This window comes from Platichthys flesus, chromosome 3 (assembly GCF_949316205.1).
Source record: "Platichthys flesus chromosome 3, fPlaFle2.1, whole genome shotgun sequence".
NCBI classification, from domain to species: Eukaryota; Metazoa; Chordata; class Actinopteri; order Pleuronectiformes; family Pleuronectidae; genus Platichthys; species Platichthys flesus.
In genome coordinates, this window is record NC_084947.1 from 7,656,468 (window position 1) to 7,678,728 (window position 22,261).

Consider the following 22,261-nt stretch of genomic DNA (forward strand, 5'->3'; position numbering starts at 1 on the left):
GTGTCTCAATCATTTCAAGCAAAAGATTGATTCATTTTAATTGATTAATTGCATATGAATGATTAGACCAGGATCACAAATAAAACCACACACTAGATTAGTTGTCAGCGTTTTAGGCAGTTTATTTGAAAAACACATACAAAAAGATCATATACAAGACAATAAATAAAAAAGAGACAGAACAGTTTGGGTTAAGCTATGCAACTTTTTGCATCATCATTAGTAATAAATACAGTACAAAATCCACCCAGAGTGAATCTAAAGATTTTCCACAATATTCACTGTTATTCTTCATTATGATTTAGCTATTGCTTTCATATTATTGATACATACTTCTACTTTTCTATAAAATACTCAAGATCATAAAACATTGCGCGGTTACAGCAAAACAGCAGTGTGTTGTACAAAGATGGCCACTTCCCTTTTTCACTGGCAGGTTAATAATCGACAATTTTTTCAGCAGCAAAGAAACATCTGAAATATTCAAGAAGGTACAGCATCATATTAAACACATCTACAGAGCTACTCCCACATACACATAGGAAAACCTGAGAAGGACATGCATTAAAAAGCTTGTGCTTTAAGTTCTACTGTTCATTCCGGTTCATCAGCTTGAGTTAATACTATGGCTACTGTCCAGTTCGCTCTGGAGTTATGGGGGTACACTGTGGAGGGCGTTGGGTAAGGCCAGTGAGAGCACGAAATGAAAGAAGAAGAATAGTAAGACCAGCCAGCGTCATTCCAATCCGATACACGTTATAATAATTTGCAGGATTAGTATTAGTATTTTTTATAAGAAATGCACACCGAAAAACGTAGTTAGCTTATTATACCCAGGTGTGAAACACGCTATCTATATTGTATAACCACAGCACACCAGAAGTTTGCTCAATAAGATCAATGGCTCAAGTTAGCATGTTACATACTTCCAAAAACCCCACACAAAGCAACTGCCAGCGATACAGAGGAACAAATAATACAGCTCGTTATGTGGGTCCTAAAACAATAAGCACTAAACTGAGATCCAGATATGATTGAATATTGTGAACGTGAATGTAATAATACAAATAAACAAATCAATGAAATGTTCAAATAAGGACCGATTATGGGAACGAAAGCGCTATCATACGAGAAGAGCAAGCAAACTGTGGAGCCGCACTGAGACAAAAGGAGCTGTACCCCGTCACCTGCTTTGAATCAAAGCAGGGACGATGTTTAAATGATAAAAACAAATCATTTAAATGTTTAAAAAATCACGAGATGACATGAATGGAATGTAATCCAGATCAACAGCACCATGCTGGCTAGTAAATGTGTCGGGAAACTCTCCCCCCCAGGTCAATTTTTCAACAATTTTCTTTTTTTTCCTCCTTTGAAAAAGAAAACACAGACGGCATGCAAAAGCATCCCCACCGACCAATGCATAATGAGGTATTCTTTTTTTAATATTTTGTGTTATTTTAAATAAATATATTGATTAAATTGCAAAGTTATGAGATAGAGACATTAAATATTCCACCACAATAGCTAGCTAGCTACAGTTAGTAATAAATAATGATTGTTAAATACTTAAGGCATCTTTAATCACAGCATTCTATGTGAACTAGCGAACCTCCATTTTTCATCCATCTGTAGTTTTTTGGATGGAGGTCTCATACAAAAAGGAACGAAAAATAAAGCAACACAAACAGTCAAGTTACCCTCCGATAATACACAAGGAAGCATGAAATACTTGAAACTGAGAAGAAACACAAACTCTAGGACAAGAAGAACCCACGTCACCAAACCAAAAAATCAGGCAACTCCATATTATAGTGCATTTACAAAACACAAGCTACATTAGAACAACAATAAATATGTTTTTGCAGCATTGCAGCCTTTTCTTCACTATGGTGAAAATGGACAAGGACTCGGCATATTAGTACCATGTCCAAATTGGCATGTGAGCAAAAAGAATACAGGTAATAAGAAAAAACAAATAAAGAAATGGCAACAAAAAAAAGAAAAAACTCAAATCGACAATTGAAATAAAAAACTAATGTTAAGAACAATTGTTTGGTATTTTTCAAATGGATGGCTTTTTCTCCCTTTCACCCTCCTTCAAGTGGACAACGCCGACATGGTTCATGCATGATATAGAGAAAACGGCTTCTATCACCGAACATATCACAGTTGTTCTAGCGTACGCGACTACCATGGGAGAGGGGGGGCTGTGGGGACAATCATACACATTCTAGCACATATCACAGGCAAACTAGTTTGTATTTTTCCCTGTAACACCAGACACAGTCTTTTTATTAAACAGTGGGAACAACTTAGATTTGAAATGAAAAGGAGCCGATACACAACAGAGGCAATAGCCCGCATATAAGAAATCACATGTGCTTGTTCGATAGGCAATAAGGTTCCGGTAATAGGTGACACAAATGTCTGATTTTATTCACTCTGATGGCAAGACTCAGGCACTGCATCCTCAAGCCCATGCCGGCCTCTCATGACCACGATCATGCCGTGAGCAAGGCAACACAGAGGAGTTGCTGTTAGACACGGACCCGCCGAGCAGCTCTTTGAATCCTAATCGCAGACACTAGGAGAGAAATGCTACATCTGTCCAAGATCTGTGTCTAAGGGCAACTTTAGTCGGGAGAGAGGGGAGAGGGAGGGAGAGGGAGGGAGAGGGAAGGGTGGGGTGGGGTGCATTCTCGTTCCTCCTCTATGAATGAGTGGGATCGTCAGAATCATAGTATACGCGCCACATGCACAGACACAGTCCCTGTTTCTACTGCTCCACAATATTAACGACACAGCCCAAGCCTGCCAGACAGCATGCACATCTGAGGCCCCCGCTCTAGATTATAGAGGCCCCGACTACGACACTACACAGATCACTGGAAGCCATGCCTGCAGTTAGCGGGGTTCAGCATCAAACTCTGATGGCGTCCACCAACCGTTCATCCATGAACGCGTTGGACGAGAGCCGAGGGATTTTTTGGCCTTTTTACACAACTAGCTCTTCCTGTCGTTGCCTTTGATTGAACGCGCCGCGTGTTCTCCCCGTCAGAGCTGTAATCACCCTCTCTGTTCTGTAGGTTTTATTTTTGCACACACATATTTCTCAAAAGGCTTTTTGCTTGCTACACAACACTGTTACTCTGTAAATACTTATTCAGTACTATACTCCATTACACCACAAGCATTCGGCTACAAGAGTTCACACCAAACAACCTCATGCTAATCATTTGATAATATTCTGTACAGATGTGCTGAGGGCTTGGGCAGAGTGCAGCTTAAAGGATTTTTCACAGGGCTGGGGGGGGGGGAAGGGTTTAGATGTTGTGGCAGAGACATGGCCTTAATACACCACACTGAGCTGGGGAGGTTGGAGGTCAGTGTCCTCTCTCTCTCTCTCTCTGTGTGTGTGTGGCTGTATGGAGAAATGTACACAGGGTGCACTGACAGAATCGTGTGAAGCCTCAGCACATCTGTCCATACGTGTCCGCTGCTACGTTTACATCCAGCAAAGTTCCATTCAACCAACCTTCCAGCCGCCGATCTGTGCGTCAACCCCCTGTCCCTCGTTGTGTTGTGGGTGAGTGTGCTTTGTTGATCCCTCTGTCACGGCCGTCTCTGGAGGCGGGCTCGTGGAGTGATGCAGAGGGGGAAGAGGGGTGTTTGGCAGAGCTTTTCCCCCCAGACAGGAGGCAATGGAGAATTCACAAGACCAGATCCGAAGCTGCGGGAGTCGACAGGTGCCATCAACTGTCGGGGGTCAGCTGGGTCTCAATGTCTACTCTGCAGATGGGGCATTTCCTGCTGGTGGCCAGCCACTGGTCCACACACGCCTGGTGGAAGAGGTGCATGCAGGGTAATCTCCTGCGGACACAGAGGATTAAAAAAAATGTAATTAATTTTGTATGAATCATAGAAACAACTTTTAGCTGATGCCTTCTTTATATTTGAGTTTCCAGTATCTGAAATTTCTTAGAAAAAACAGCAAAGATTTTTTTTCTTACTATTTCGCAGTTTTTTTTATTATTTATAGTCATAACAAAATTGTATGCCTATTTTTTATGATATTTATGTCAGAGATTGAGCGTCACGTCTTTGTTCATAGAGAGTGAAAACTGTGAAAATGGTTCTGATAGTTATACACTATAAACACTGTAATAAATAACATAGCTAAGAACTGTTCTAACAGCTGGATGTTAGGTGGCTACTCCAGTCACATTAAGTTAAAAAGCACATGCAAACTGCCGTAAAATAAAATAACAGAGAAATAAAATATAACATGGTGAGAGCCAAGCTGAAGCCTTGAACTGGTTGACGAGCGTGTGATTTAATGGCTCCTGTCGTGGTAAGTCTCCAGGTTGTGTCTGGAATAGACCCAGATGTCTGCCTGTGGTTCACATTTGGCATCAGACTGCGTCTCAAGTGACCTCTTGTGATCACGTTTCGCTTCACAGCTCACATCTGATTTTATCTGTGGGGAAACTGTGACTGCTGCTAAAATATGCCCAGCTCGACTTGACAATACCGTTAGCAAGGGAATTCCGTAGTCTACTTAATGAGGACTCCACATATTGGTGCTCTAGGAACATGTTTGCATTTATTCTACAGTTCATGTGTATCAGCAGCCTGGTGATCTGAGTCTGTCTGTTGTTAAAAATTGCTTTAATCAACCAGTAAGAAAAAAAAAGTCAAAATAAAAAGTCAAGAGTTATCAATTTTTCTCAGATGACCCTAATGTGAATTGTCTTTTCTTTTCCTAACATGTAACTCTGAGTTCAGATTACCTTGAAAGCATCACAGGACACTTCTGGTCTGGTTCACGTTACTATATAAAAAAAGATTGTTTGACCTTCACACACATTCTATATTTTCTCTTTGGTGAGTGTGTGTCCTGAATGCAATAAAAATCAACCTAATATGTGTTTCCAAAGACATGTGCTCTTCATATATTTACTGTATTTTAATTCTAAGTGTAAAGCAGGCACGTTTACTGAATGATCGGGAGACCGGAGAGTTTATGGATTCAGAACATAACTGACTGAATAAATATATTCTACAAGCTCATAATTAGAAATGCAGCTTTCCTCTGAACAGGACCCAACTCTTAAAAACATCACGGGACTAGAAACACCCCAAGCTGGAAATGATTTCACCTACTTTATTTATTCATGACTGTTTTTTTCTCTCTCAGAAAATAAAAAAATAACTTGCTCGGTCACTTTGTCAGTTTGACAGATCACAACACTGGACACACATCATAAGGTTCGTGAAATGCTAATGTTGTCTTCAGAGAGAGTTGTTATTTTTCAAGATGAGGTTCTGGAAGAAATCCTGTGATAGGATTTTTGGACCCGATGCTTTGAACTTACTTGGCAGAACCAATTTATATTTACGAAGTGAGTGTGTGTATGTGTACGTGGAGCTGTTCCCAAACAACCTTAAGAGTAACAACACTGTGTCAACGACTGCATTGAGCACTGTTCCCAAACTGTGCAAATGAGACACTGCTTTATCTCTATCGCAGGAATTTTCACGCTGATCTAAAAACTCACCAAGCAAAAGAACATAAGGAGGAAGATCTAGTGATTACCAACAAACTGAGCTCGGAATTAACACGGCAGTTCATACAAACGTTTTCAGGACATTCAGCTAAACAACACAACCTCCCAACCTCATGGTGGAGAAAGGTCAGGGAAGTCTATGGGATGACTCGTCTGGAAACTGTATATATATATATATATATATATATCCGAATCGCTAAATAACTTTTCCTCGTTGAAATAGAGACATGGTCGATACAACGTGATTATAAGTCATTCCATCCACGTTTTGACAGAAAACACGAACAGCCAATGATAATGAGAACAGCATAACCAATCATGTGGCTGAAATAGAGTTACAGCCACGCACACAACTGACTGTGGGAGTAATAGAGGAATTATTAAATAAAGTGGGAAGAAATCTGGATGAAACCATTTATCTGGATCCAGCCCAAAAGCTAATGGGTTCTTCCTGAGGTCATTCTCCACCCTTCCACAACATAACAGAGGTAACACATCCCCAAGCCGACGACAAATGATAAGTACAACTATTATGCTCACATTTGCATAACCCCCCATTGAAAAAGCAGTTCAATAAATGTGCGGTTGTACCTGACGTCCTCTGCCTCCTCCAGCATCGAGAGACAGATGGTGCACTTCTCATCTGTGTCCAGCTCCTCATCTTCCAGACACATCTTCAGGTCCTGGGGTATTCTCTGCAGCGAGCAAAGCAAACAGACGTCAGTTATCACAGCGTGTCGTCTAGTTGCGTGCTATGTTTTTTTGACATAGGTGGATCTGAGTGGGCCAGGAACCAAGGAAAGGAGTCCCCTGATCATGCTTCTCAGAGAGAGAGACAATAAGACATCAGATGGAAAAGGCTCAATTATTTCCCCCCACTCACAGCGCACTAAATGATCTGAGAACTCCTCCCAGAGAATTTGGGTCATATTCAGTGCCGACGCTTCTTTAAATTCATTCCACGCACATATCCGCAGACAACTGCATGAGTCATCGCCCGCCTCGAATTGTGCATGCTGCAGACCTGTCTCACTAATCTGCCAACGGAAATGAGTTTGACCTTTGAACTGCTGCGAGACTCCTGATCCCCTCCCAAACCCTCGTCTTCACTCCATGATCCTCTCCACCCAGTGCTGACCTTTTACATTCCCGTCTTTTCTCTTGGTTTAATTTATTTCTCGTCCAATTCTTCCTCTCTACCGCTCCATATCAAATCGCTCTTCCTCTCAGTGTGAAGGTATTATACCTGGGGGACTATTTTACCTTTTTGTACTTATGGGGGAAAGTGAATCTCTCTATGGTCGTCTGGACCGCTCCACGATTGACACTGCCCAGCCGGTCCTCCAGCTGCAGAAGCTCCTAAAAAAGGAGACCATTTGTGAATGTCTTGTTCTAATTCTGACTAAAAGTGCAAATGCCTGCGGAGTGAAACAGAATTGGCATTTGCAATCAAACATGTGAATATATTGATATAAGTTAGTGGTTCAAGGATCCGGAGAGTGCCTCTTAGAAAATAAAAGCATCTTGTTCAAATGAAAACAAATGTCATGAAATTGAAGACAGCTGGGCCATTAAAGGCAGCTGGAACACAGAGTAACTGGAAACAAGACAATCAGTTACACACTCAAGCCTGTCCAGCACATTGGTCACAAAGACCGCGGTGATAAATTAATGTTGACTGGTGCGTCTGCTGCGGAGCGGATGGATAGCACAAACCTCGTAGCTCTCTCTAACTGCAGACGCGTGGCGGGAGGGGTTGAGGCTCTGCAGAGCCAGCAAGTGCAGCTGGGGATATGGGTAGTTTCTGATCTCATGGACAACCTGGGAGATGACAGATAAAAGAAGCTTGTGTCAGCTCTGCAGCATTAATCAGGAAGGAGAAACAAAGAAAAACCCACAGGATAACAGGTCATCCCCGGTTGCTGGGTATCGAGATTGATCTCAGACAACCGGTGGAGAGTCGGTGCGAGTTCACAGAGGCGAGTGGGACTGATTGGAGGAGGAAGAGGAGGCTCACCACTTGAGTTGAGGCATTGTTTCTAGGGAAGTGGTGCATCCTAGGAGAGGTCAGGTAGTGCTGATAGTGCTGTGGCAGTGGATGGATGTGATACTGGTGGGGCGGCAGTCCAGCATCAACACTTAGATCCCTGCACAGAAACCCAAAACCAAGTCAGTCATTTACACACTAGTCATTATTTACCGCTGATTGACAAATAGTAATTTGTTAGCAGAGCAGTAGCAACCACAGTATAACTCAGCCTACTGTGATTTACATGGAAGGGTTGTGGAATTAAATCTGAATCTTTCATACAAATTCCAACAAAATTAACATTTATTAGTGTATATTTCCAAATTTAGTGTCTAATAAGAGTTGATTCGCTTTGGGCTCTTTAGTATTAAACCCGTTTAGTGTGTGACGGCAGGGTGATGGTGCAGTCATATCAAAGCAAAATGAAAGAAAAAAATTCTGAGTTAATCAGTAGTGTGAAAGTAAGAATTAGTATTAAAATACTTGGTGTAATTAGATAAGAATTCTATAATGAAATCTAAAATTACACCATGTTTTTCTAACAAATTAAAAGAAAGAGCTGTTTGCCGCAGTTGCATTATGTTCTGTGTTAGCCGAGGTATTCTTCTTACCAGTCTGTGCCCTCGGCCAGGTAACGGGGCTGCTGCACCACCGGCTGAGGGGGCACATGAAGAGGCGGAGCAAACTCGTACCCAGGCCGTAATCTGTGGGGCTGGTGAGGAACTCTCTCTGGGGTGCGTCTACCGACAAAAATAACCAAGTATTTGAAGATATCCTTTTGTTTTACCCCAAGGAAACAGTAAATATATGAAGCTACGCAACTGATCCACTCCTACCAACACTTAACACTACAGTAAATTTTCCCTGCCGACCTGTGTGGATACCTGGAGGGTGGCAGGATGTGTCGGTGCTGGGCCTCAAGGATCTGCTGCTGGAGGAGGTATTGCTGGTGTAATGCCTGAGGTAGGAAGGGAGGGGCGGACATGTCCTGGAACTGGGGGGTGGGCAGGGAATTAAGGGACGGGTGGAGCGGAGGGCCATGCTGGTGGCCAGGAGGGGCCAAGTGGGGGTTAATGCCTGACTGTGGCTGCCCTGGGTGGGGCATGGGGAAGTCCATGGTCAGCGGGGCCTGAGGACCTAACTGGAAGTGCCGGCAAGAGGTAGCATGGCTGTGCTGCTGCTGCTGCTGTTGCTGTTGCCGGTTGAAATGGGATCCTGTGGAGGATAAGGAGAAGTTGTCAGGAACCCGAGGGGAAGAGATTAGCTGGAATTAATTGTGGGTGAAATGTGGTGTCACTGTGTGTGATATAGCATGTTAATGAAGCCCTGCCTCTTACCTAGGGTGAAAAATACTTCTGTGGGGGTGGGAAAATGATGGTTACCACAAGTACCATGAGCATGACAACCATTCTCGGTCCTGCACACACAACGTGAGCTTTTCATTTTCTTTAATTGCATTTCATCCTCTGGAGTGACTCCTGGTCTTCTGAGTCACAGACTAGCGGACTGGATCAGAACAGATGAAATCTACCAGATCTTCGACGCAGCTCAGTTCTTATCATTTCTGCAGCCGAGTGTTGGTCAATGCTCTCCTGCAAATTAACCTTTAGGACCTAAGATTTACTTTACATTAAACTTTTTAGATGCCAAGTTTCTATCTATTCAACATTAAAGACGTATTCCTTCATTCTTAAAAAGGAAACCAGGCAATATAATCACACTGTTCAACGTGTTTCAGTAAAAAAAAAAAAAAAAAAAAAAACGACCTTCTCTTTGGCCCTTACACTTACAGTAAAGCTCGACAAGTTCTTCTGCCATATGAACATTCAGGATCTAGAGGAAATAGCTGGAATGCTTTTTTACTCCCTCCAACCACAGCTATTTGGCAACAGCGGCGAACAGACTGCTGTCAAGACTCAACAGGGAGAAAAGGACAGGCTAGCTTGTGCTGTGGTGCAATGTGGTATTAATGCTGTGCTTCGGCTGAAACAGACCGTTTTGATTATGGAAGGACTGAGACACTATAGTAACAAATTTAACTTTGATTAGAAACCTTTGAGGAAACCCCGGGCCAAAAAAAGAACCATAGCGGGGGCCTCCAGCGGAGCAGGATTCAACCCAACTGTGCTCTGCTAAGTCCATTTGGCAGAAAGTGAAGCAGTGAATTTTACAGAAACCTGCCAGTTAAGAGATTAAAATTGTGCAAGACGCTAAATTCCAGTACGGTTTGAGTTTAATCTGCCTTGACAGTGTAAAATACATGACGAATTTTGATGTAAACAGTGGAATTTTCTTTTTTTCTCTTCTAAAAATCATGAGGAAATAGGCAGTCTACATTGCATTTACTTGGAGTACGCTTGAGAAAGGCAGTATGAGTTCAAAAACACGCCCACGAGAGGTAAGCCGTGCAGCTTTCAGTCAAAATGTACAGGTTAAAAAGGAGGTCGCCGGTGTGAAGCCGGGCAGACATCGGATGACCTTGCTGCCGTGGGTCAAAGGCTCTCGTCTAGACTTTAAAATATAGCACACTGCGTTTTCAAGCATCTCAGTGAAAAAACGATCACCATGAATGACAGCAGATAGACTCATTCAGGCCCTGTGATGGAGGAAGCGTGGAAATCGTCTATCTTTGTCACAGCGGGAGAAGAGGTGGGTGGGGGGGGTGGAGAGGGGGCAGGTTGGGACACGGGAGAGGGAGGACAATAAATGGAAATCAGCAAGAAGCACACTGAAGGTTAGGAAAAACACTATATTCTTTATTGAAAAATATTAGTATATGTGGATTTTGTGTTTTCTTTCCTGTTTTTTTTGCTTATAATAATAGTATAATTTCATGCAACAAAAATAAACAACATAGACTGAAGGCAAGGCCCACCATGCTCCATATAGGGTTAAAAAGAACAAAAGCGGCATCCAATGAGCAGACGTGTTGGCTACAGCACATGATTCCAGTACAGCAGGGTACATCTTTACTACAGAAAGATTACATTGGATTTTCACTAGTCAATGTAGAAAAACAAAAACCAAAAAAGTATGAATCATAAAATGTGATCATGCATTGAAAGTACTATTACCAGAACAAAAGGTAAAGAGAGACCACAACCAAACAATAAAAGACGTTATTACTAATAGAGGATCTCTGTTTTTTTTTTCTAGCAGTGCAGGAAAATAGGCATCCCTGTGAAATGGATAGCATTTTGGCCGTATGTTAGTGGGGGAAAATAAGGAAGTGATGAACCACCAGTGAGCATGTTTTGATTGCTTGAATGTTTAGTTTCATTTGCCCAGTAGACGGCAAAACAGCCCTGACAATTCAGTGTGATTCGAAGCTTGAAATTTGCAAAGGGAACGAAAAGGATTACACAAAAATGGAGACAGTTATGGCAGGTTGTTGTGTGCAGGTGCAGTGTACCTTTACAGTCATTGCAAGTGATCACGTCACAGCGTTTGCTGCAATGTTTTGACAACAACAAACATGGCATGCATGTGGGTTCCGATTTGCATGCGCTGTTTTCTTTTTTTTCCCAAATTAGAGGGTCTTCTTTTCTTTTTTTAAATTACGTACATTGCACCTTGTGTGAAGAGAAAGGAGGATGAGCCGAATTCTGGTGTTCAACGATGCAGTGCAGTGTTTGAGATCATGCAAAATGTATCCACTTTACAGGAATTTACAGCATGTTGTCTATCAAGACTGGATGGGAGGTACACAATGACATTCAACTGATATCTAAAAAAAAATAAAAAATGTTAACTCAGTGCTACAGCAATTTGACAAGAAAAAGGACAAAAAAGGTGCTGTGGTCTAGGTGTTAGCTATTGTTTTAGCTCAACATGGAAAGTCTATGGCTGAGTACATCTGGGGAGGGAGGGAAGGGGGAGTGCTTTGTATTTTTTTTGTGAATACCAATGTCGTCTTCTGATGGAAAGAGGAAATGAAGAAGGGATTCACAATACAGCTAAATGCAGAGAACAGGCAGAGGCCACGCCACACCACACAGCAGCAGATGATCATTAGCTACACAATGGGGGGGACGACAAAGATCTGATAAATGCAGAATGTAGAGCCAGCCTCCATACTATGAAACAGGGAAATAAGAACAGAAATAAAAGCACAATGAAATCACTGAGGCCACTGTTATGAAATTAATGTTACACTGTAGCTTTATCAATTGTTTGATCTGGTTTACTTGTTTTTGTTGTGGTTGTTGTTGCTGCTGCAATTTGTGTCAGCTCCAAACAAACAGCTGCTGAATTGCCAATTAGCAAATAAAAAGGAAAAGAGGGCGAGTGATGCTTTGATGGATCGGGAGTGGCCCACGCTTCCCCGGGGCTAATTGACCCGTGTACCGGGGGAGTCTACGGGCCGGTCGACGCGGAGAAAAGCCGAGTGAAACCCCGGTGCGTGGAGAGAAAGAGGGGAAAACGAGCGAGCGATAGCAGGAGCGGATGATCTTCAAATGACATCATCCGCGCTCAGATAAGCTGACTGGCTGGAGAGGCTACGTCTATTTTGCGGTATTTTTTTTCCAGAGCAAATACGGCTGGAGGGGGTTGGAGGTGACAACCGTGCACCGTGATGTGAATCAGAACAAACACAAATAAAACGCGTCTCGAGTTGATATCTGTTGTTCGTTTTGAGGGACGGATGGGTGGGGGGGGGGGGGGGTGGTGAGAGGATTTGACCGCATGTGTGAATCCTTTGTGAGGGATGTTTCCGCTCCAAGACATAGCCTGAGCCAAGCAGCCAGTTAGCTTACCCTTTAGAGGCGGTTTTGCTCTTTAATTAGCCGCGATCGCACAACATAAACTCGACTGTTCGGTAGTTCGCGTTAATCTCAAATCAACACGGGCTAAATAGAAGTGACGTTCGCGAATCATCCGACCGCTATTTCCGAGCTAGCTAACGCGAGCTAACCAAGCGGCTAAGCTCCGGCTAGCGAGCCTGGGCAGCTGCAGTGAATATTAAGATAAACAGGGCACACGTTTTGGGATCGATATGAATATTTATACCGTACCTCTGTTTCTTACGGAGCCGAATACGGGTAGAACCAGGTATCCGACATGCACTAACACCATCCTGGGATCCGTATCTCAAGGTTCCGCTGGGTTATTCGGAGAGACAGAGAAGTATGAGCCCATGCGGATCTACATTCAGGCGGCTGCTTGTTGCTGGAGGACCGAGCGGATCGACTGTCTGACTCTGACAAAAGCAGACGTGTCGTGTGCTGTCCCCGGCGGTAGGGGGCGATGCTGCGACGCTGAGAAGCTCCACACTGACCTCGAAGAACAATGGAGTCACCGTTAAAAGTTGTCTTGTGTTTTGATTTTACATTTTTTGGTGAGGATTGAGAAATGATCACATGCAAAGGTCTGAATAGTTGTCGTTTTGACATTTGAGCAGCTCAAGTTCAGTCAATGTCATTTAGCAACAAAGGTTATTGAAAAGCGCAGAGGTCACGACCAACTGCAAATCCAAATTATTAAACTTTCAGGCATCAACAAACCTCATTTACAGCTTATCTGCAACATCAATCAATCAATCATCTATAAAAAAAGATATATATAAATAACCCAAATTCACAAATCACAATTTGACTCATCGGACTTAACAAGGTGCGACATCCTGTGTTCCATCCCATTAACAAGAGTAAGGAAAAATTACCAAAATAGCCAGGGGGGGACGACATAGAAACCTCAGAGAGAGACTCATGTGACGATCCCTCTTCCAGGACAAACTGAAGTGCAATAGAAACCATGTGAAAATGAACAAATGAACAAAAATAACAGTATTTACAACATTGATGAGAATAAACAGTTTGTAGCATAATGGAGACGGGTTGGATATTTTGCGTACTCATTCAAATTAATATTCATTATAACATAAATTGGGAATCTGTTAAATGGTCGATCAATCTAGCCACTTATACATTTATTGTCTGCTGCTTATGTGGCCCCAGGTCAGCCCTATAACGGTTCATTTAATTAATATTGTTAGAAAGAATACAGCTGGGAAGGAGTTAGAAAGATGGACATGATGGAAATGTAAAAATGTAAATAAATGAATGCACTAGCTTAATTATTCTATAACGTTTAATTTGTTATTATTCATATAGATTTCCATTATATTGTTTGTGCTTTTCTTGGTTTAACAGGAGTTGCTTTGTGTGTGGTGTAAAAGGGACCTAAATTAAATTAATAATATGTTTTTGAGGTGAAATGGAATTAAAGCAACATTTTTAAATATGAAAGTAAGTAACAAGCAACAACAAACATGAACTAACAAACTCGGCAGTACAACTTTTATTATTTGTATTTCTCAAAAGCAAACATGATTTTCTAAATGTAAATTTTACTATTGTGATTTATAATTCACCAACCTTTAAATAGTGATAAAATAATAGCAATCAAAAACAACACGAATAATCTAAATTAAATTTTTGTTTCCAATTTTTATACTTCTTATATATATACTTGAACAAATAAACCACAGCAAATTCCTTGTTTATGTAAACCTGATTCTGAAAACAAAGACACAAGCTTAAGCAGTTTGATGGTATAGTATAGTATAGTGTAGTATAGTACAGTAAAATATAGCTAAGTAGAGTATAGTAAAGTACAGTATAAAAAATCTGACAGAGTCTTGTCCCCGACGACAGGGGGCAACAATGAGTGGGAGCAGGAAATGTGAAATGGGTGCCACATAAATAGAAGAAGAGTCCATTCAGCCATTACATTGACTCCCAGGCGGTGCAGCGGAGGACAGGTCATTAGCATCCAGACAACATGTTATCCGTGAGAGTAGCAGCAGCTTTGGCCCGGAGCCTGCCAAGAAGGGCTGGATTTGTAAGTATTCAACCTGATCAATGGACAACTCCATGTTGACTTTGCAGCGATTTACCGTAATGTCAGTGTGAACCTTGTGGGCGTGAAGGGTAACGTGAACGCTACAGGCCGCTAGCGGACTTGTTGTACCGCTGGTGAACGCGGCTTGTTTCACGGGACTAACCCGAGCTCGGTTAAAATAAAAAGTATGCTGATAATTCTGCAGTGGATGTCACGGATGCGTTTGTTGACGTTGCCCTTGTGCTGCGTCAAGACTTCGTCCTGCAGCGAGCTAGGCTACCGTTAGCACGCATGCTAACGGTAGCAGCCGGCTAACGGCTCATTCAGCCACGCTGTGAAGGTCAGAAAGTCTGACAGCGCATGTCCCCTCCGCTGCGCAGTCAAACCTGCGTCCCGGGTTCGATACCACACCGGTTTCAACAGCCTCGCTGCAGATGGACACGATGAACTTTTAATTTCGTGCAACAAGACGTGTTATAACAATCTGTGGGACGTTATGTGCGCAGGTGTCCAAGGCTCTGCCGGCCGCCTGTGTCGGTGTCAGCCACCTCCACACACACAGACCATGGCTGCAGAAAACAGGTGAGACAGTCCACAACACCCGGACGCACGCTTTATCCTTGAGCTGTCAGGCTCCCAGACATGGTCCATGAAGGTCATACTGGGATTTTAAGAGCTGTTTGGTAACTGCACTGTCACATTGATTACAGAGTTTTCTACAGGCAAACGTATTTCTATAGAACTGTTTGACAAAGCCGCTCCTCATATTCCCAATGTTCTTGATTGCATTAATTTGTGAAATCAAACTTCAAATCAATAATTCCGGCCTTAATATCATTTTCTAAATCTATTTCCATATAGGAACTTATATTATTTTATTATTTAGTTTCAGCTGTAAAATTAATCTCGGACATATATATTATATTGACCGTGAATGCATGAATACGACTTCCGTGTTCTCACAGGTGGTTTGTCTTCTCTTTCACAGGCACAGCCGAGGTGTCCTCCATCCTGGAGGAGAAGATCTTGGGAGCCGATACCTCTGCCGACCTGGAGGAGACCGGCCGTGTGCTGTCCATCGGTGACGGTATTGCCAGAGTGTACGGGCTGAGGAATGTCCAGGCAGAAGAGATGGTGGAGTTCTCCTCTGGTCTGAAGGTACGTCTAAAAGCGGACAAAGAACATGGTGTTCTTGCAAACAAAACTCTTTTGTGAGAAGTTTTTAAATTGCCAATGTCTTGTCAACTAGGAACTTGCTAACCAGGTGTAAAATGCTTTTTCCTTCAGGGTATGTCTCTTAACTTGGAGCCTGACAACGTTGGTGTTGTGGTGTTCGGTAACGACAAGCTGATCAAGGAGGGCGACGTCGTGAAGAGAACTGGTGCCATCGTGGATGTTCCAGTCGGCGAGGAGCTGCTCGGCCGTGTGGTGGACGCTCTGGGAAACGCCATTGACGGAAAGGTCATTTGAGATATTAATGTTTTTTAACGACCAATAACCGATCTATTCGATTACGATTCTTCTTAATGGTCATTGTCAGAGAAATGTCTTCATTTATTATTGTTATGTAGTTTTTAGATCTTAGACACTTGAATCGAATTGTTTAACTGTTAATATACATTAAGAAAAAATAATTAATACCTTTTACAAAATTCTAATTTATTAGATTTGCAGTTTTATCATCTTGATATGATGGCTCATTTGTTTATTTAAAAAAAACGTTTTCAGGGTCCCCTGGGTTCCTCAATCCGTAGGCGTGTGGGTCTGAAGGCCCCTGGTATCATCCCCCGTATCTCTGTGAGGGAGCCCATGCAGACTGGAATCAAGGCTGTGGACAGTCTGGTGCCCATTGGCCGTGGACAGCGTGAGCTGATCATCGGTGACAGGCAGACTGGGTAAATGTTCTGAAACAAATGTTTTGATCAATAGGAACTATAGCATCTAAAAAAGAATGCTTAAAATTTCTCTCAAATAATCGGGAATCTTCTCTCCAGCAAAACCGCCATTGCCATCGACACAATCATCAACCAGAAGCGTTTCAACGAAGGAACTGACGAGAAGAAGAAGCTGTACTGTATCTACGTTGCTATTGGTCAGAAGAGGTCCACTGTGGCTCAGCTGGTGAAGAGGCTGACTGACGCTGATGCCATGAAGTACACCATCGTGGTTTCTGCCACCGCCTCCGATGCTGCACCTCTGCAGTACCTGGCCCCCTACTCCGGCTGCTCCATGGGAGAGTACTTCAGAGACAATGGCAAGCACGCCCTGATCATCTATGACGATCTGTCCAAGCAGGTACGAGCTCAGATCACTGGGAGGACGTTCTCTCCTCATTATCAATAATGAATTTAAGGCAGTATTCCCACATGTGACCTTTTGTAAATTTACTTCTCCGCCCTCCCCAGGCCGTTGCCTACCGTCAGATGTCCCTGCTGCTGCGTCGTCCCCCTGGTCGTGAGGCCTACCCTGGTGATGTGTTCTACCTTCACTCCCGTCTGCTGGAGAGAGCTGCCAAGATGAACGACAACTTCGGTGGTGGCTCTCTGACCGCCCTCCCCGTCATCGAGACCCAGGCCGGTGATGTGTCCGCCTACATCCCCACCAACGTCATCTCCATCACAGACGGACAGGTTGGTTTTAAAGTTCTGTCACTGCCACGTTCATGATATGTTCTGCATCATTCTGTTATATCGGCTGTAATCGAAATGTGTCTGCTGCAGATTTTCTTGGAGACTGAGCTGTTCTACAAGGGAATCCGTCCAGCTATCAATGTGGGTCTGTCTGTGTCCAGAGTAGGCTCTGCTGCCCAGACCAAAGCCATGAAGCAGGTAACATCTTAGTAAACAAAACATCTGCATTCAAATAAAAAAATAAATAACAGCTTTTCATCAAGCAGGAAGCTGTAGTCACTATTTATTTTTTGACCTCCTAGGTGGCTGGTACCATGAAGCTGGAGCTGGCTCAGTACCGTGAGGTGGCTGCCTTCGCCCAGTTCGGTTCTGACCTTGATGCTGCCACCCAGCAGCTCCTGAGCAGGGGTGTCAGGCTCACTGAACTGCTGAAGCAAGGACAGTACTGTGAGTGTTAATTACAATTTCCTTTTCTCACTTATAGCACCGTATTGTCCATAGCACCAACAACGGAAATTTATATAAAATAAATGTAATCAACAGTTGTCTTTATGAAAGCTTAATTGGACCCCTGAACTGTCTCTGCCCTTGCCTTCAGGTCCCATGGCCATCGAGGAGCAGGTAACAGTCATCTATGCTGGTGTCAGAGGTCACTTGGACAAGATGGAGCCTAGCAAGATCACAAGGTTTGAGAAGGCTTTCCTGCAGCACGTCCTCAGCCAGCACCAGGCCCTCCTCACTTCAATCAGGTGAGATTTGTTTTCCTGCTTAAGAAAGAAATGCATACATGTCATACTACATACATGTAATATTTGCATGTTTTAAAAAACAACAACCTTTTTTAACTCTGTTTTCTGTTTCAGAGTGGACGGCATGATATCAGAGGCATCAGATGCCACACTGAAGCAGCTTGTACTGACCTTCCTGTCCACCTTTGAGTAATGGATAGCACTTCTGTCGTTCTTCAGTGAGCTCCCTGTCTTTGTCCCTGTTATGCTTATATATGTGAACCCACTGAAGGCCAAAACCTCCATGTACAGATTTCTCCAAATAAAATTTTACAACCCTACTGTGCTGTAAAATGCTTCTGACTGTGCACTTCGGTTGGCTGCAGCAGGTAAAGTGTTTAGTTTGGAGCCCTCGGAGCAGTTTTCACCAGTGACAGAAGAGTTGGAGTCATGTGAGAAGTACAAACGCATTAAATGTGTTTATTTGTATTTCATTGTACCAAAATATAACATGTGTAGCAACAAGAGTCATCTGCTGTTTACTGTAATGAATTGTTCATAAGAGGGTAAATTAGTGAGTTGAGGTTTCTGGACAATAATCTGTTCACTCTACTGGTTTCAGAGTATGAGAAAAGAAAGTGCTAGCCTAGTTTTAACTGGGATGGAAATAATGCGGTGAAGTGTTTGATACTATGGTAATAAACTCACAGTTACAACCCATCTTGAATTGTCTATTATTTAGAACTTATTATTTCAATATATAATGTTAGTGTGTTCTTAAATCTATATTTCATAATGTCAAATTTATTTCAAAGTGTGATTGTGAAAAAATTCATTTCTTAATGTAATTTGTCATTCTGGCAATGTGAAGAAATTCTTAATTTCTTGTAGCCCAACATATTTAGGATTGTTTGACAAATCAAAAGTTTTATTTCTTACCTCCTCACATTTGAAAAACTAAATACATTATTCATAGTATACTGATGTATTGTAATTTTGTTTTAAAACAAACCACCAAAAATGGTATTTATACAATCAAACATACTTTTTTGGATCAATAGAATGATCAGGGGTTTAGGTTAGATTATTTTTTTTTTTTAAGCATGAAACTTGTCACTTGCAAAAAGTTTTGTACAGAGTTAACATCATTCATGTCCACTAGGTGGCCCTAGAACCCACAAAGAAGACAGAGCTGTTCAGGCTCAACAAAGTTGAAGCTGGTAGTGGGAGAGGATGTCACATCTCACTGTGGAGTCGAGATTATGCATTCAAACCTTAGTAAAATTACAAACACCAAAATATACTTAGAAGTATCAAAAGTAAAAGTTCTCATTGTGTAGACCACCACAACCTTAAAGAATTGAATGCAAGTTTAGTCGTCAGGGCTGAAGTACGTCAGTGGTCCCAACCTGCTCCTTTCACGTCTCTCACTGAGGAAATATTTCCCTCCTTGAGGTCAATTTGTCTTTTCTACTTCTATATTTGAGGGCGTCATCTAAAACAGGAACCAAATTAAACTGACACGGCTGTTGCTCAAGTCAAGAGTTTGTCTCTGGGTGATTCTATTTGAAAATTCGAAACATCCCTCTCTCATGGTTGGAGTTCAACCCCATTTACCGTCCTGTTCTTTTTTCAATCTCTTCAGTCTCTAGGGTCACCACAGGGGCCTCACAGGAGCCTGACAGGGGCCAGCAAGAGGTCATTTGATTTGTCACAAACTCAAAGATAAAACTGTCAGGAGCATTGAGTGTGAAGGAAATTAAAAATCTGAACTGAGACAATTGTTTCAGGGACCGTTCTTTAAATGCTGTCATTGCACGCTGCTCTCTGAGTGGCCTGTTTGTGACAGTGAATGGAGCTGCTCTCAATGAGAACTATTGTGGAGGTCAGCGTGACCACAAGAGAGAGCTGTGTGGAGCAGCAGACAATGCGACCGCTCCGATTTCAGACACAACAAGACGCACAGAGCACTTCTTCAATGGCCAAACACATGGCTTCTTCTTTTTTCATTGGACAGGGAGAGTGAGGACAGACCGAGATGAAGAAAGTAGAGGAATGACTGGGACTCGAACCGGGGACTCACTGAATCATGACACAGCATCCAACATCTTTACGATTTCACAAGAATTAGTTGGTTTATAGATGGTTTATTGCCATTTTTCAAAATAGGCACGTAAGGAAGGGCTGTCAGAAACAGCAACTGTCAAAAATGATTTGAGGTGCATTGTCTTTTTCAGATTGTTATAGATGACTGACTTTAGCTGATGACTTACAGACTGAGAAACCCCTTATTCTTCATTTATGGCCTAACAGCATTTATAACAGCACCTTTATGAAAGTGCCACCATGTGGGAGGCACAGTTTCCACAACTTGGGAACCCAGACGTCCACAATCGCCTGAAAAAGACTTGCACAGCATTAGTAAAACAGTTTTTAAAGCCTGTGCCTTATCAGACAGAGCGATAGTTCCTATTCATATTCCCCCCAATCAGCCATGAGCATTGAAACCATTTGTGTCTTAAATGTGAACAAAGAAGTGCTGTTATGCCTCCAAATCTAATCTGTTCATTAGAGTCACCAGATATCCGTCGAGAAAGAGACAATGGAAACTCTCCAAAAAGGAACTTCTAAAATGTACCTCACTGGCAAATCCCTGAGAATCACATGCAATTGTAATTCATGTGTTGAGTGTGAGAATGACTCGGGAAGTGAAAATGAGGAAAAACTAGTTCACACGAGACAGTGAGTTGAAGCAAAGAGGAGAATCATGACTCCCTGAAGAGGGTCACATCTTTTGGCTGTATGTGTTTCCTTTTATCTGCTGCACCAGTCCCCTTGTTAGAGCCTTGTCTGGCTTTTATTAGAATTGTTTGGTGATGGATCATTTACCATTAAGTAAATTAAGTTTTCCTGTAATATTTAAATGAAGCCATCCAATAGTCAGCTGTCTGAGGCTGATGTGTTGCCACTAAAGCATTATAAGTACCTGGATTTACTCTTCAGCCATAAATAGACAGAAGCAGTAGCTACACAAACAATAAAATAAAAGATAAAAAAAGTAATAATGTGTTTTGGTCAGTGCTAACAAGTATATAAGTCACATAGTTACGATAACTCCAACGCATGAAGCTGTTATTTCTCACATGTCTGTGGTTATAATCTGCTTGACAAGAGAAACCGTTTGTGACATGTAATACACTTTAAGAAATCCAGTTTCCATTATAATGTCATACTTCAATTTGAAGTCTATCTAAACAAAATGTATCTATTTATCCACCTATCTTCCTCGTTCTTTCTCTCTCTCTCTATCTATCTATCTAACTATCTATCTATCTATCTATCTATCTATCTATCTATCTATCTATCTATCCATCCATCTATCTATCTATCTATCTATCTTCCTCTTTCTTTCTCTCTCTCTATCTATCTATCTATCTATCTATCTATCTATCTATCTATCTATCTATCTATCTATCTATCTATCTATCTATCTTCCTCTTTCTTTCTCTCTCTCTATCTATCTATCTATCTATCTATCTTCCTCTTTCTTTCTCTCTCTCTCTATCTATCTATCTATCTTCCTCTTTCTTTCTCTCTCTCTCTCTCTATCTATCTATCTATCTATCTATCTATCTATCTATCTATCTTCCTCTTTCTTTCTCACTCTCTATATCTATCTATCTATCTATCTAGCTATCTATCTATCTATGCCTCAGTTCTGCACTCTCTCTCTGTCTCTGTCTGTTTTTGCTTGTATAGCCTTTGTGTCCTTCCTCCTGTACATAGCATGCACAATGTCCGTATATTGTGTATATATTGTATTGCATATTGTATATTGTCTACATATTGCACTAGTATAGTATCACCATAGTCTCTGTGTGTGATAACTCACTTCCCCATTCGGATTCTGACCCTGTTACCCACAGGTTGACGTTTCCTCTGTTTGAGACCGAACAGGCCGAGTCCTGCATGTCCTGGAGTCAACCTGTGCTGGAGGTTCACAGACGAATCTCAATTATCCTGGTGACACACACATACGTTTTCCTGGGGCACACAACTATGACACAGGAGGTGAGTCTCCAGTTGTTTAACTGTGCCGTGGACTCATTTGTGTGTTTTATGTTCAAGATGACAATCCATCGATAACCTGAAGTTGAATTTTACGACCTTTGTTTTATTGCCGTGGCTGTGTGTTACATTTCTCAGTCGTTGTAATAGGATTAAAACTCAGAGGCAGCAGGTCCTTACCTCAGGACACACAGTCAAGGATCAGCGCCTCTCCCCCGCTTACAGAAGTGTCCTTGGCTTTTGCACAGCGAGGTTGTGCAGTGATGAGCCTGTTTGTTTATAGGCTGACAGCCGCTTGACCCCCATATCCATGACACCAGTGGGATAACAAACAAACCAACGCCAGCAGGAGTGTCCTCATGTCTGCACGGTTGTGGTTTGTGTGGTCGATGT

General features: G+C 42.2%; 2 protein-coding genes across 7 annotated transcripts; one reads left to right on the forward strand and one right to left on the reverse strand.

Annotated features, from left to right (window-relative positions):
* Positions 1-101: 101 nt before the first annotated feature.
* ark2cb (arkadia (RNF111) C-terminal like ring finger ubiquitin ligase 2Cb) lies at positions 102-12,808 on the reverse strand. Of its 6 annotated transcripts, XM_062381669.1 has the most exons (9): positions 12,615-12,756; positions 8,937-11,675; positions 8,472-8,814; positions 8,211-8,339; positions 7,588-7,717; positions 7,287-7,391; positions 6,834-6,929; positions 6,162-6,265; positions 102-3,873 (listed from the first exon to the last, which is right to left on the reverse strand). In XM_062381669.1, exons 2-9 carry the CDS (start codon positions 9,055-9,057, stop codon positions 3,756-3,758), a joined length of 1,146 nt encoding a protein of 381 aa, XP_062237653.1. In that variant the 5' UTR covers positions 9,058-11,675; positions 12,615-12,756; the 3' UTR covers positions 102-3,755. The 6 variants fall into 6 exon arrangements, with proteins under 6 accessions (XP_062237653.1, XP_062237657.1, XP_062237656.1 ...); XM_062381673.1 differs by lacking the exon at positions 8,937-11,675 and having other exon boundaries at positions 8,484-8,814; positions 12,615-12,808; XM_062381672.1 differs by lacking the exon at positions 8,937-11,675 and having other exon boundaries at positions 12,615-12,808.
* Positions 12,809-14,289: 1,481 nt separating this feature from the next.
* On the forward strand, positions 14,290-18,520 carry LOC133940647 (ATP synthase subunit alpha, mitochondrial). The gene is made up of 11 exons (XM_062381661.1): positions 14,290-14,442; positions 14,949-15,024; positions 15,431-15,600; positions 15,730-15,903; positions 16,171-16,337; positions 16,437-16,737; positions 16,848-17,072; positions 17,163-17,270; positions 17,375-17,519; positions 17,671-17,821; positions 17,936-18,520. Exons 1-11 carry the CDS (start codon positions 14,383-14,385, stop codon positions 18,012-18,014), a joined length of 1,656 nt encoding a protein of 551 aa, XP_062237645.1. The 5' UTR covers positions 14,290-14,382; the 3' UTR covers positions 18,015-18,520.
* Positions 18,521-22,261: the final 3,741 nt, after the last annotated feature.